The sequence below is a fragment of the Camelus ferus genome, chromosome 35 (genome assembly GCF_009834535.1).
Source record: "Camelus ferus isolate YT-003-E chromosome 35, BCGSAC_Cfer_1.0, whole genome shotgun sequence".
NCBI lineage: Eukaryota > Metazoa > Chordata > Mammalia > Artiodactyla > Camelidae > Camelus > Camelus ferus.
Window position 1 is genome coordinate 18,471,497 of NC_045730.1, and position 13,043 is coordinate 18,484,539.

At 44.2% G+C, this 13,043-nt stretch overlaps 1 protein-coding gene across 21 annotated transcripts in view; it reads left to right on the forward strand.

Moving 5' to 3' along the window:
• SVIL (supervillin) overlaps positions 1 to 13,043 on the forward strand; it is a 215,277-nt gene that overhangs the window by 112,014 nt on the left and 90,220 nt on the right. For all 21 annotated transcript variants that reach the window (XM_032473608.1, XM_032473601.1, XM_032473605.1 and 18 more), the window contains one exon: positions 12,234 to 12,291. Coding sequence is in view for 13 of the 21 variants with exons in the window: in XM_032473594.1 (XP_032329485.1) it covers positions 12,234 to 12,291 (58 nt within the window). In the remaining 8 variants the exon portion in view is untranslated. The remainder of the gene's footprint in view (positions 1 to 12,233; positions 12,292 to 13,043) is intronic.

The following is a 13,043-nucleotide window of genomic DNA, read 5'->3' on the forward strand; positions in this document are numbered from 1 at the left end:
ATCTGATGTCCACAAAAAGGGACCTGTTAGCTTGGTGTCAAGCTTCAGTGGGACGTTATAAGACCCTGAGACTTAGTGCAAAGCTTGTCGGCCAAGGGAAAAGTGATTACTCTTCCAGTTTTAAAGAGAAAAAGATGAACTTGGAGGCTTTCAATTAGGAGCTGCAAAAGCCTAGCACATTGTACATTCCAAGGCTATTTGTTTGGATCTTTTGCATCCTAGTTTTCTTGAATGAGGACGGTAGAATTCTAACAGGTGGGCAAGTTGAGTTTTCCAATTTGATTTTAAAATATGTGTCTATGGCTTTATTAATTTTGTTTATTTATTTGGAGGGGGGAGGGAGATAATTAGATTGATTTATTTAATGGAGGTACTGGGGGTTGAACTCAGGACCTTGTGCATGCTAGGCATGCACTCGACCCCTGAGCTACACTCTCCCCCCAAAATATATGTCTATAGCTTTAATGATTAATGATTATTTGATTTTAAGGAATAGTCACTGTTCTTGGAAAGTCTAAGTTTTGCCTTTTTTAAAGGCGAGGAAAACTACTTAATCATGGACTCAAATGCTTTATACTGTTTTAATCGACTGTGTTTGATTATTCCTTAATGACTTCAATAAGTGATTAGCTACAGTGGGGCAACAATGAATATTTCACTCCAAATCAACGTGAATGTAAAAATCATGGCCATTTCCGTTCATCTGGGGCCCTGCAGTTTTCACGCATTTCTGCACGGGCTGTTCCAGGTGAGACGCTCGTATCATCAGGTGATTTGAAGACAAGAGGAGGAAGGAGGTCCCGTCAGGTCTCTTTCTAGGAAGTGAGTCTCGGTAGTAACCCCGCAACGTCTGTTTCAACTCTCTTGTGCTCTCGGTTGGTCTAAAGCTCCAACCTGGGAACTTCCTCTCATTAGACCCAGGAAGAATGTGTCACAAGTGGGAAGACAAATCCACGAAGTTGATAGGGATAATGGAAGAAGCAGGGAAACCCCAAAGAGTCAGAGATAATGGATGGAGAAGGACCTTGGCACTGTGTACAAAAATCCGCCCCCGACTTACTAGATGATTTTCCTTCCGGACGGCGAATGCACTGAGGGCAGGAACTGACTCAGCCTACTGATGCCCTGACCTCTAGTGAATCCTGTGCAAAAAGAAGTGACAGGTTCTGGAGATGGAGTGAATGTTCTGTGGGAGGCAGGAGAGATTCGGGCCAGCACTGGGTGGGGATAAATCTTTGACGTCTGTGTTTTACGTGTTGGGTTCAGGTAGCTGGCTGAGCCTCTAACTGGAAAGGTGATGCAGATAATGAAAAAAAAAGATCAACGTCCACTTTACATCTTGCTCTCGACCCTGGATCCCCCCTGTGATGTACCTCTGTCTCGCTGGCTTCAAGTGGCGGTGACGTGAAGGCTGGCTGGTCACGTCTAACGGAGACCAAGCCCCAGCAGCACCATGGGCAGCCACCGGCCAGCTTGTGGAGGGATCATTGTCACGAGTATCTTTATCCAAATAAAGGTGGCTTTCAGAAGCTTTTTCATCTGCCTGTCTGCGGTCCCACTTCAGAGGTTGAAATGCTAGGAGGTATACGGGCCACGTGTTAGGAGCTGGCAGCCGGGACCTCTCTGTCCTTAAGAGTGTTTATCCTCTCACCAGCTGAAGAGCATGCAGCCTGGTGTCTGGGTGCGACGAGAACCTGACATTCTTTATTTCTACTTGGGTGTCAGGACTGGCTCCAGTGTTTCTTCACAGCAGGTGACTCTCCTTGTCTGGGAGGCCCTCCATCACCCCCTCCCCACCTCTGATGGCCTGGTTTGGCCCCTGTGCCTTCCTTCTGAGCAGGGACCCCACTGAAGCTCCTTTAAGCACGATTCTCATCCCATCTCTCCTGCCCATGTCTCCTCTACCTCCTGGTGTGTCCAGCCCGCTCCCCGCCCGTCACAGTGAGACTCCCAGTCACCTTCTAGAAGCCTCCCCACCTCAGCCTCATCCATCTGATTCTGTCTCCCTGCTTCTTCCTGGACGTAATAGCTTGAATGGCTTGTCCTAGTGGTTTTCAACCTTGGGAGCACATCGCGATCCCCTGGGGCTGGGGCGACTTTCATTTCTAACAAGCATCCCCACGTGACTCAGGGGCACCAGCGTTTGATACCACTTGCCTTTTATACGATCTTCAACTGACTCCTGCATGTAAACATGTCTTTCGTCATTTCTGCGAGCAGAGTAGTTTTCTTCATCTTTGACTTCGTAGACGTAACCTTCCGTTGCCACTCTGTGTGTGAGTTCGGGGCCTGTTTTCCTGGTGATTCTTGCCCCTGGGAAAAACCACCGTGAACAGTCAAGTCTCACTGACAGCCCCTCTCCCTCCAGTCTACCAGCAGGTGCATCGGGACCTGCAAGGTCTCGTGGGTACTGGGCACCATCACCTTTGGGAAACGTTAAGAGACACTGAGAATGGCAGGTTGCTGAACTTTTCTTGAGTTTTCACACTGATTATTGTTGAGCAGCCACTGTTGGTGTTTGTATTAAGATGCCCTCCTGGGGGTGGGGAGGAGGTTAGAGCTCAGTGGCAGAGCACGTGCTTAGCAGGCACAAGGTCCTGGGTTCAGTCCCTGATACCTCTGTTAAAATAACTAAATAAACTTAATTACCTCCTCCCTCAAAAAGAAAACAAACAAATGAAAAAAGATACCCTCCTGAGGACAAGGAGGCTCCGAAATTATTTGACTCAGGGCTCTGTCCTTCGAGTCACACAGGTGTAACTCCGGAGCAGTCATGAGTCGGGTATCAGTGGTGACTTTACATGTGTCCTTGTCTGCCACCTGGATGTTTAGACTCATAAAAAGTTCTCATCGCTGATAAGTCAGTATTTCTTAGCTGTCTGGTCATGTGGAAACCATCAGCTAGTGGGGATTCAGTGACCAGAGCACTCCGACCCACCCCGGGCAGCTGTAACAGTGTCAGCCCTCTTCCCCAGTGAGCGGGTCCCCCCCCAGTGAGGGGGCTTGGGCCCCTGCAGCTCTGAAGAAGGGGCGTTCTGCATCTTAGGATGCAGTAGGATGCAGCTTCAGATTTTACTCAGTAAACACATGAGTATATATTTATTCATCAAATCATTGCTTGTGCTGGTTCTCTGGTTGAGTCACAACCATTCTTGGCATCTCCTAGACCTGGAGGGAGTGCAGGGCCACGTGCAGTCAGCATCCATCTCTGGTCCCCTGTCCCTCAGGAGACGTGTGCTCTGGAAGCCCAGCATCTGCCTGCACTTTGTGTCTGTCTGTGCTTTACCTACGGTGTCCATTTTTTTTAATTGCAGTAAAATATACATAACATAAATGTGACCACTGACCATTTTACCATATTTTCCATCTCATTGTTTTGTGTATCTTTTAACTGCTTATTTGGTGACAGATAATTTTTACTGCTTTTTGCTTTTAACTTCCCTGTTAGTTTGCGTGTGGATGACTTCCTGCCTTTACTGTGTGTCTGCCTTTACTGTGAGCTTTCCCGTTTCGTGATTTTCTTGTTTCTAGCTGTGGCCTTTTCTTTTCTACCTAGTGAATTTCCTTTAGCATTTGCTGTAAAGCTGGTTTGGTGGTGCTGAATTCTTTTAGCTTTTGTTAGTCTGTGAAGCTTTTGATTTCTCCATCAAGTCTGAACGACAGCCTGGCTGGGCAGAGTATTCTTGGTTGTAAGTTTTTCCCTTTCCTCATTTTAAATATATCGTGCCGCTCCCTTCTGTCTGGCAGAGTTTCTCCTGAAAAATCAGCTTATGGGAGCTCCCTTCTGTGTTATTTGTTGCTTTTCTTTTGTTGCTTTTAATATTTTCTCCTTCAATTTTTGTCAGTTTGATTACCGCATGCCTCAGCATGCCCCTCTTTGGGTTAATCCTGTGTGGGACTCTCTGCGCTTCCTGGATTTGGGGGACTGTTTCCTTTTCCCACTGTAACCATTTTAAGTGCACAGCTCAGTGGCATTAAGTACGTTCCCAGTGTTGTGCAGCCGTCACTACCATCATGTCCAGAACTTTTGATCTTCCCGAGCTGAAACTCTGATCTGTTCAGCTGGAACCCCCATTGTCCCTTCTCTCTGGTCCCTGGTAGTCACCAATCTCCTTCCTGTCTCTGTGAATGTGACAGTTCTCCTTGCCTCTTGTGTGTGGGATCATGGAGTGTTTGTCCTTTTGTGTGTGATTTCACTGAACATCATAACTTCAAGGTTTATCTGTGACATATTCATGGCATGATTCGGAATTTCATTTTTTAAGACTGAGTAGTATTCCATTGTATGTATATTTCAGTGCCTCTTTTAAACGCAAAACTGACCTTTGTCTTTTTGTTTCTTGCTCTGAGAAACAGTTGGCCATCCTCTCTCTTCCTCTAAGCCCCTTGGATCGTTTTCCCCCAAAATTATTAGCTATAGATTCAAAATCTGCCAGAAGTTAAAATGATTAAATTTTCACAAGAAATGTTAACATTCCTTGTTTGAACATTTAATTTAAAAAAGCATGAAGAAGTCTTTTAGGGGATTGCAATATGCCTTTCCTTTAAAAAAAAAATTCTTGAAGATCATGAGATTGGCGTGGTTCTTTCAACACATCTGATAAAGAAATATCTGTGAGCAGTAATATTTCTTATTGTTGAAAGTACTTCGTCTTTCCTCTCTGCATCTGTGGCCTGTTTTAAATTACCTTACATAATCATATAACACCAAATTTTATTTGCAGACTTGCCCTAAATATTACCACTAACCAAACGCTGCAGAGTATTTCACAATACACACGGGAGGAGAGTGACACTCCAACGCGGAATGTGGAATAGATGACTAACCAGAATGTGATAAAAGGGAAATCGGGGGGACGAAATGGCCTTCCCACTGATGGGATTACCTCATGTCAGGCAGTTCTGCCCAGATTAAGAGTCTACACACATAAATAAAATCCACCAAAAAAAAAAAAATGGGAATTACATTTACAGCTGCTGCTAGCATACAAAATACTCCACGAGGCTGTAAAAATATATCTTTCACTTTGGAATGTCAGCCCAGTCCTCGACTCCAGCAGCCTGGAGGAGATTTTGTGGAAGTCATCCTGTGGCCCTTCACTTTAGAAATGCACCAGGAGCTCATGACGGTGTGTGTTCAGATAACTGGCGCTCACCACTTCTCCATGTGGCCTTACATGTTGGCCCCCTGTCCCGCTGGCTGGGCGGCTCCTGGTGCTGTTTAGGGAGCCCAGTGAGAAGGGCAGGGTGAGGGCAGGCGCCGGGGCAGGTGAGTGTCCTGCACCTGAGTCTCTTTCCAGTACATAGATGCGCGTGTGGATTCAACAATGCGCTGTGGTCTTCAGAGTCCTTCCCCCTCGTTCTCTCTCTGAGTCACCACCCTCCTTTCCTAGTTCCCTCTTTGATTGTATTTTGGCTGCCCCAGGGAATGGCTGGTTTGCTTTGGAGATGCACTGTAAGCGGTCAGTTTAGTCCTGAGTATTTATCCCAGATCACACCGTATCTCAGTTTTCTCCTCTGCAGGTGGGGATACAGGAGGGCCTCCTGGAGAGGACAGAGTGAGTCTAATGCCCAGAGCACTGAGCGCTGCACCCGCCCCGGGGCTGTGTCCCACACCCGCCCCCCCTGTCCTGTGTCTGTCTCCACATCATGCCGGGTATGGGAGAAAAAGGCTAGTCGCCAGTTGGGGTCTTTGGTTCTTTCCCTCTTTGTTGGCTTTGTTTCCATTTGCTCTGCCATAGTGACAACCCCCAGAGGACTACTGCCCCTCACCTTGCGGGGATGCAGGAATGTTATCAGCCAAGACCGCCAACAGGGTGGCGGCTCCTCCATCTAACCCACATGCGACCTGGAGTCCCAGCTGTGCCATGGCCGCACGTTCCCTGAGGGTTTGACACCTGCTCCTTTGTCACCCGACGCCTTATTTTTTGACCATCGCAGTGTAGGAGGTGACGCTTCTTACCCGGACCCGTGGCTACATCGCCCACAGCTGGACAGCAGGAGTCACCTCCCTGGTTTTCCCCATGACACGGCGTCCCTGGCGAGTCTTTGACTTTTCCTTCCCGTTTCTCCCCACACGCAAATAGGAAAGCTCCCCGTCACTGCCTCCCATTTTAGGAAAGACAAGACGCCTTTAGTGGGAGCCTCGGGGAAGGGGGGGTCCCACTATTCCTTTATGCACCTACTTAAGAAATAGAGTTGGCTGGGAATGGGACCGAATCTAAGAATGAGGAAGAACAGAAGTGATTCCACTGCCTGCCTGCCTACTTGCTTCATTCATCCTTTCATTTGCTCATTCGTTCTTTCATCCGCTATTTACCGGTCCTTGTCTTGAACCAGACACTGTGCCAGGGATGCATCCAGAAGTGTTCAGGTGTCGCCCCTCAAGTTTTCATAAAATCCTTTAGCCAGGAGACAGTGAAGGTTTTCGATCAGGAAAAGTTCAATGGGCAAAAGAAAAGTCCTGCAGGAGAAAGGACTCTATAAAGGGGCCTTCACAGGTGGATGGAGGGCTGGCGGCTGGGGGAGCTGATCCAGACCCTTCCTCATGCTCAGGGCCCACCTGGGGTGGAGCTTGAGAAGGGCTGTGTTTGTTATTAAGGATTTTGGCAATTCTCTGGGCCAACTGCTCTGCTTCTAGACAAGAGGTGCATCCCATCTGCTCAGAAGAAATGGGCAGGTTGGCGTTGAACCATAGGCCCACAGGCACACCTCCAGTCATGGTTTTCTCCTGGTTGTTTTGGGCCAAACCTAAGTCTTTAGATTTGAGAAGGACTTGTTACCTTCATCTTTATTTGTACTTAATTGTTTTGATAATTATAGGAGTAATTCACGCCCAGTGTGGAAACACTGGAAGTAGAGGGGGAGCGTGAACAGAGTTCTCTGAGTTGTGAGATTAATGTTTTGGTCTGTTTGTTGTCTTTGGATAAGAGGTGTGTGTGTCTCTAACACAACAGGTCATGAGAAGGTTTCCAAGTCGCCAGCTGAGTTTCAAAGCTGATTTCCTTGTGTCGTGTGCCCATCCTTCTGCCCGTACCCCACATGGACCAGTTCCAGTTCTATACATTTATAAACACCACTTTGGTAAACATTCTTGTTCTCATTCATAATAATTTCTTTGCATACGTTTCCAGAAATTGATTACCAAGTCATACACTCATCAGCGTCACTGGTAACACCCTCCCCTTGTCCTTGTGCAGCGAGGTGGGGGCCCTGGGAGGGAGCACTCGCAGTACTCAGTGGCTTACTTCTTTATGGCACCCACCCCCCGACCAGGCCCACTGACTTCTGTCTCTGTCCGAGGTCTCAGATCTGCCCTAGTTACTCATGTCTGGGGTCAGCCTTGGTCTTGAAGAACATCACTGGCACCAAAATCAGACCAAGAACTCATAAGAGGTTTGTCAAAAGCAACTAGCAGCTGGCTTGTCCCCTCCTCCTGGGGTCAGACTCGTCTTTTTTCAATTAAGCGAATATGGGCTATTGGGTTGGGAGACCCTGTGACCTCCATCTAGGACAAGTTTACAGCCGTGGCCCTGGCCCTTTTGTGTCCATGTGATTAGAAAGACCCCTGTAGCTCCAGTTTCCCCCAAGTCCGAGATTTGGGGATCAATCAAGGCCTGACTCAGTTGTCTTCATGATTCGGCTCGGGGGTGTCGGCATCTCAGTGGCCCATTCATAGACCCATCTTGGTCATCGGCGCCCCTCCAGCCACCACCCACTCATCGTGACGTGATGCATCCATGCCTGTGACAGCGACCCCCCCCTCCCTCCCATTCACACATCACACCCCTTGTGCTGAAGCCTTTTCCCATGACCGTCTACTGGACACTTCAGCATTGGCTGTATTTCTTTCTCATTTCAAGATTAAAACTTTAGAAACAGCCAAGAAAATATTTGACTTCCATAAACATTGCTTCTGAGTATTGAATATTATAGTGCTTTGCAAATGGAAAATATATATGTATATATTTTTAATGGGAAAACATTTAGAATGTTTCAAAGTAGACAAAGTGTGCACGACCAGTGCCAAGCTGGTGGTTAAGGGATGTTTTGGAAAGGGATACAGTACCATCGTGGTTTTAAATTAAATATCATCTCTCAGAAATTTAAGAAAATCACAACGTACAATTGTCTCTGCAGATGAAAAAAATATGTTAACCTACAGAATGATGTGAGGAAATGTTTGCCTATTTTGTAGCTCCCTGTGTGAATGAGCCAGCCTAAAATAATCATACTTATCAAATTATAATAATTTATATAATAGTTATTATAAATTATGTAATAACATCTAATTGAGTATATAATTATTTTATTATTATGAATTATTATTTTTTTAATTTTTGGAGAGGAAATGAAAAATTTTCATATTTCCTTTTTACCGATGTAGAATATAGATTTCTTCTTAGTCTTATATGCATACCCATAGTTTAATAAAAAATTTTGTGCTTTTTCTTTTCAACAGTTAAGCCATATGTAAATCTGTTTGCTTTGGCTCCTAGCTGATCCAGTTAGGTGAGGGAAGTAATTCTAGGAAAATCCCAGTACCAACCTAAAGAGAATTTCCGAGTTCTTTTTATTCTGTGCTGGAATCTCATTTGAAAAATTTAAACTAAAGTTATTACATAATTATAATTCAAAAGAAACCTTTAGATTCACTTAGGATAGTTTGAATTGAGAATTCTAGAAGAAGAGTAGTTTTTCAGAATGTCGATACTATGTCTTATAAACTAAATTCTTTACAAAGGATTCTTTATAAACATCAACCTTATTCCATCCCATCTAATTATCCATTTTCAGAATTGGTTGCTTCCAAAGTTTCCTCCTCTTCCTCCTCTTCCAACAGCTCCTTTTGCCTTCTTGTTCCTCGTTAGCCATGAACTGACAATAAAGTTTCCACTCCAGTTACCCATAGCGCTTCTGTGGTCCCTTGCTGGGTTTTTTTCAAGCTGCCCTATTTGCCATCTTTCACCCCAACTTTATAAGAATCGGAGTCATCGCAGTACAGAGAAAACGCCCACGGTCACGGCCGACCCAGGCGGCAGCCAGTGCTGATACACCATGCTGCTGGGCTGGAGTTAATTTGGCCCGTAAGTCTTCCTTTCCAAGTTAAGTTCATTTATACTGTAGGAATCAGTGTAAATCAGTCTGGTTGGAAAGCAGGATATAAAATCAACGCAGATCATTTTAGAATGCAATCTTCAGCCTTTAGAAAAGAGGATTGCATTACTTCCTCTGGTTGTTCAGCAAACCTTCACTGCCGGCCTGCTGAGCACCAGGTCCAGTGTTCAGCACTAAACATACATATGGACAGATGCAGGGTCTCTGCCTCCTGGTGGGATGGGTGGAGACAAATCATGACCTTGATTCCACCTCCCTGAGATCCTACGGTTCCATAACTAACCAGGTGTCCACCCAGAGCAAGTTACTTCTCCAGCCAGAACTTTTGCTGAACGATTATAGGAAATAATGCAACAGTGTATGATTCCAATTCTATGACATTCTGGAAAAGGCAAAATCATGGAGACGTGAAAAGATCAGAGCACAGAGGATTGTTAGGGCAGTGAAAATACTCTCTGTGTGATACTAGAATGATGGATACATGTCATTATATACTTGTCCAAACCCCTGGAATGGATACCAAGAGTGAACCCTGAGGTCAACCATGATGATTATGACGTGTCAGTGTCAAATCATCTTTGGTCACAAATGGACCATCTGGCAGGAGACGTTGATAACGAGGGAGACTGTGCATGTTTGGGGGCAGGAAGTATATGAGAAATCTCTGTACCTTCCTCTCGATTTTTGTAGTAAACCTAACCTTGTTCTAAAAAAATAAAATAAACAGGGTCAGTCGAATAAGGAATAGTTAAGAGCTCCTGTCTCAAATTAAAATTTTTGAACCTCTAGTAATATCTGCCTTTTCTTTTCCCACAGTTTCACTCATATGTTGCTCATAATCTTAACTCTGAACCATGGGGTTCTGGCTGCGTGTTAGATCAAATATTTCATTTAACTTCGCCAAAGCCAGACTCAGAGGGGCCTGGGAAGAGTTAGGCAGCTTCCCTACTTCTTGGTACATCCAGAGTCTCTGGACAGCTTTCTTTTTGTTTGTTTGTTTATTTTTAGGGCAGGGAGGAGTTGTTCGGACCCTTCTGGTGATGGTTAGCTTACAGCATTGTCTCCTTAGCGGGAGCTGTGACTCGGCCATCGCTTTGAAGTGGTCACATCAGAAATGTCCCTTCCCTGGAATCCAGTCTATTTCAGCATCCACAGCCCTAATTTCTGTTTGTAATCTGATTACGGGGTTTGAGCTGTTCCAGGCTGCGGTGTCTTGCTTTGCATTCACTATACCCTCAAGGACAGCGCTGCCTGCCTCTCCAGCCCTGTGCTGCGAGACTCTCAACCCAGTTTTGCTCAGACGGGCCGAGGGCCGGGGCTGGCTGAGAATTAGCTGGAGAGCAGGCTCTGTCCCTGAACTTTCTGTAGGCAACCATGTTCAGAAGCCCAGGGATTTCTAGCTATTGGGGAGCTTTCCAGTTCTCTGAAAACAAAGGTAAGGCAAGAGAAATAGAAAATGCACTTAAGTGTTTATTTCATAACATAATGAATGCCTTGTGTCTTTCACCTTGCAGGCTCCTGTGTCCAGCTACTTAGATGGTTTTTTTCAAAGGATAGGTTAACTAGCTAATTGACTGTATAAATTAGCTTATCTTGTGATTGCTGAAAAACGTGATTTTTTGGTTTCTGTTGTAAGTTAGAGATATTGCCAAATCACCAAAGCCTTTAGGTAGGAAACACTGTAAATGAAATTGGAATGCCCAAACTTCAGGATGTGCTGCACTTTAGCTAAAATATTTTTCTAAACCAAATGCTTTATCTACTGCATTATTTCCAATGGGCAGTGGTGAGTGTGTCTTTATGAAATTTTCACGTGAGACTGTTTGGAATGAAAACGTTGCCTTTTTCGTGGCTTCCTTTCAAGCACAGAGGGAAATAGGTGCTTTCAGTTTAAGAACTGAAGTGGCATCACTGATTCAGTTCACTGGTGGAACAAGAATGAAACGCTCAGGTTATTCTGAATGTCACATTGGAAATTCAGCCGTTGTACGTGAAAGTGTTTTCTAGCACAAATGCACTATTAGGAAGTGATCTGAACCATCCAGGCCTCAGACTCAGGAATTTTCTATAATATTTGAATGGTTTTCTGAACCGACTTCTTGTTTTCTGAATCTGTGACGAAGTTATTTGGGTAATTAGGAGAAAAGCCTAGATGATCTGTTGGCACTATACCTTCTGTTTTGTTTTATTTCTCTGGTTGGTCAGAATTTCCAGATTGTAGGATTCAGGATGTGTTTTGGTGGGTCATGACACGTTGGCTTCTGGTATATTTTGTGCCTCCTTGAACTCAAGCTTCTGCCCCCAAATATTAAACAGGAAAAGGCACTTGCATAGGGGAAGAAATCTGTGTAAGTGGTCTCATTGTGGTTTTCTTGGTGGACAAATGGTTGCTATGCCAAGAGCGGTAAAACAGATTACTTACCCAAGGCCAGTGATAAATTTGTCTGTGCCTGGTTTTGATTAGCCAGTTCACTCGGATGTGTGTTTTTGCTCTGTGGGTTTGTTACCAGCTGTCTCTATATAAATCTGTATCTTGTCTTCAAAAATAAATAAATAAGTGGCTAATTTGATGTGTTGTAGTTACTTGGATTTTAACGAAAGCAGTAAAAACACAGCTGGAGTGTCCCACCTCTGTCCAGCAACCTCTCATAACCCCCTGCCATGCCATCTTGAAAAGCATCTCAAATGTATCAGGCAGTGATGACTTTCACGTTTCTTGTTCCCTTGACAGAAATTGTTTAATATTTTTCTCCTTTTTTTTCTTAGTGTAATAGTCAGTATTTAATTGCTTTGAATTCTTGTAGCTATAATGAATTTAAATGATAGCACTGAACTACATCAGAATTTTTTTTAATTACCCATGGAGTTAACCAAAAACAAAAACAAACTTGCCTGTGTAGGATGTATGTTGTGGAATTTGATTCTTAAAGCTGTCCTTTTAATATTCCTATTTCTGGTTAATGGTTTCTATTTTCTTAAATTACATGTTCTCAAAGGGAGTTTGAAACATTTTTCCCCATTGGAGTTCGTGTAGTTTTTTCTTTTTGTTTTTGTTTTGTTTTGGTTTTAACTTATCATGTAGCTATTTCAATGTTACATTATTTCTTTCCCCTCAGATTTGAACAAGAAAAACATAAGCTTCACTGGATTCCCACATCAAAGAAGAGTTCCAAGGTAAAGTAGTCTTTGCTCAGGCATCTTAAGTTTAGAAGATTTGTAGTAGCTTGTGAAATTATTCTCCTAAAGTCCAAATTTGTGAGTTTAAATGTTTGAAAAAAATGTTTTCTTCCCAGAGTTTGATTTATTAAAACTTTTGAAGCGACCTGACTCAGCAGTACATTCAGCCAGCAAAGATTCTTTTTTTATTTAATGCGTTCATGGAAACTATTTGCAGAATGGGATATTGCTTACTCTGTAATTGCAAACTTATAAAGGCCTATTATGTTTTCTTTCTCATATCTGCCTCTAAGTATGGGATGTCTTTTTTGCAATTTATCTATCAAGGGAGATTTTGAGTTTTTAAGAAAGAAATGAGCCTTGTTCCTCCTCCATCTCTCCCTTCTTCCCTTCCTCCCCTGCCTCCACCCACCCACCCACCCACCCGCCTGACCATCTGTCCATGTGAGTTCTTGGTGGCTGGTCTTTTAACCTTTCTGCACTTCAGTTCCCATTGGCTGTAGGATATTATGGGTACTAATTTGATTTACGTGATGTTCTGAAACTCCCTGGTACATCATCACTGATAGGAGATAACATAAAAATCAAAGTTCGTGCCAAACAACATAGCTGTATCTCGGGTGCTTCCTAGCTGATGGCTGTTCCTAGCAGATTTTGAGAGTTTCAGGTAGAGGCACAAAATGATTCTCTCTTATGCACACAGGTGTGGATTTCAACATACACTTCAGTACGCTAGAAGGACCCAAGCC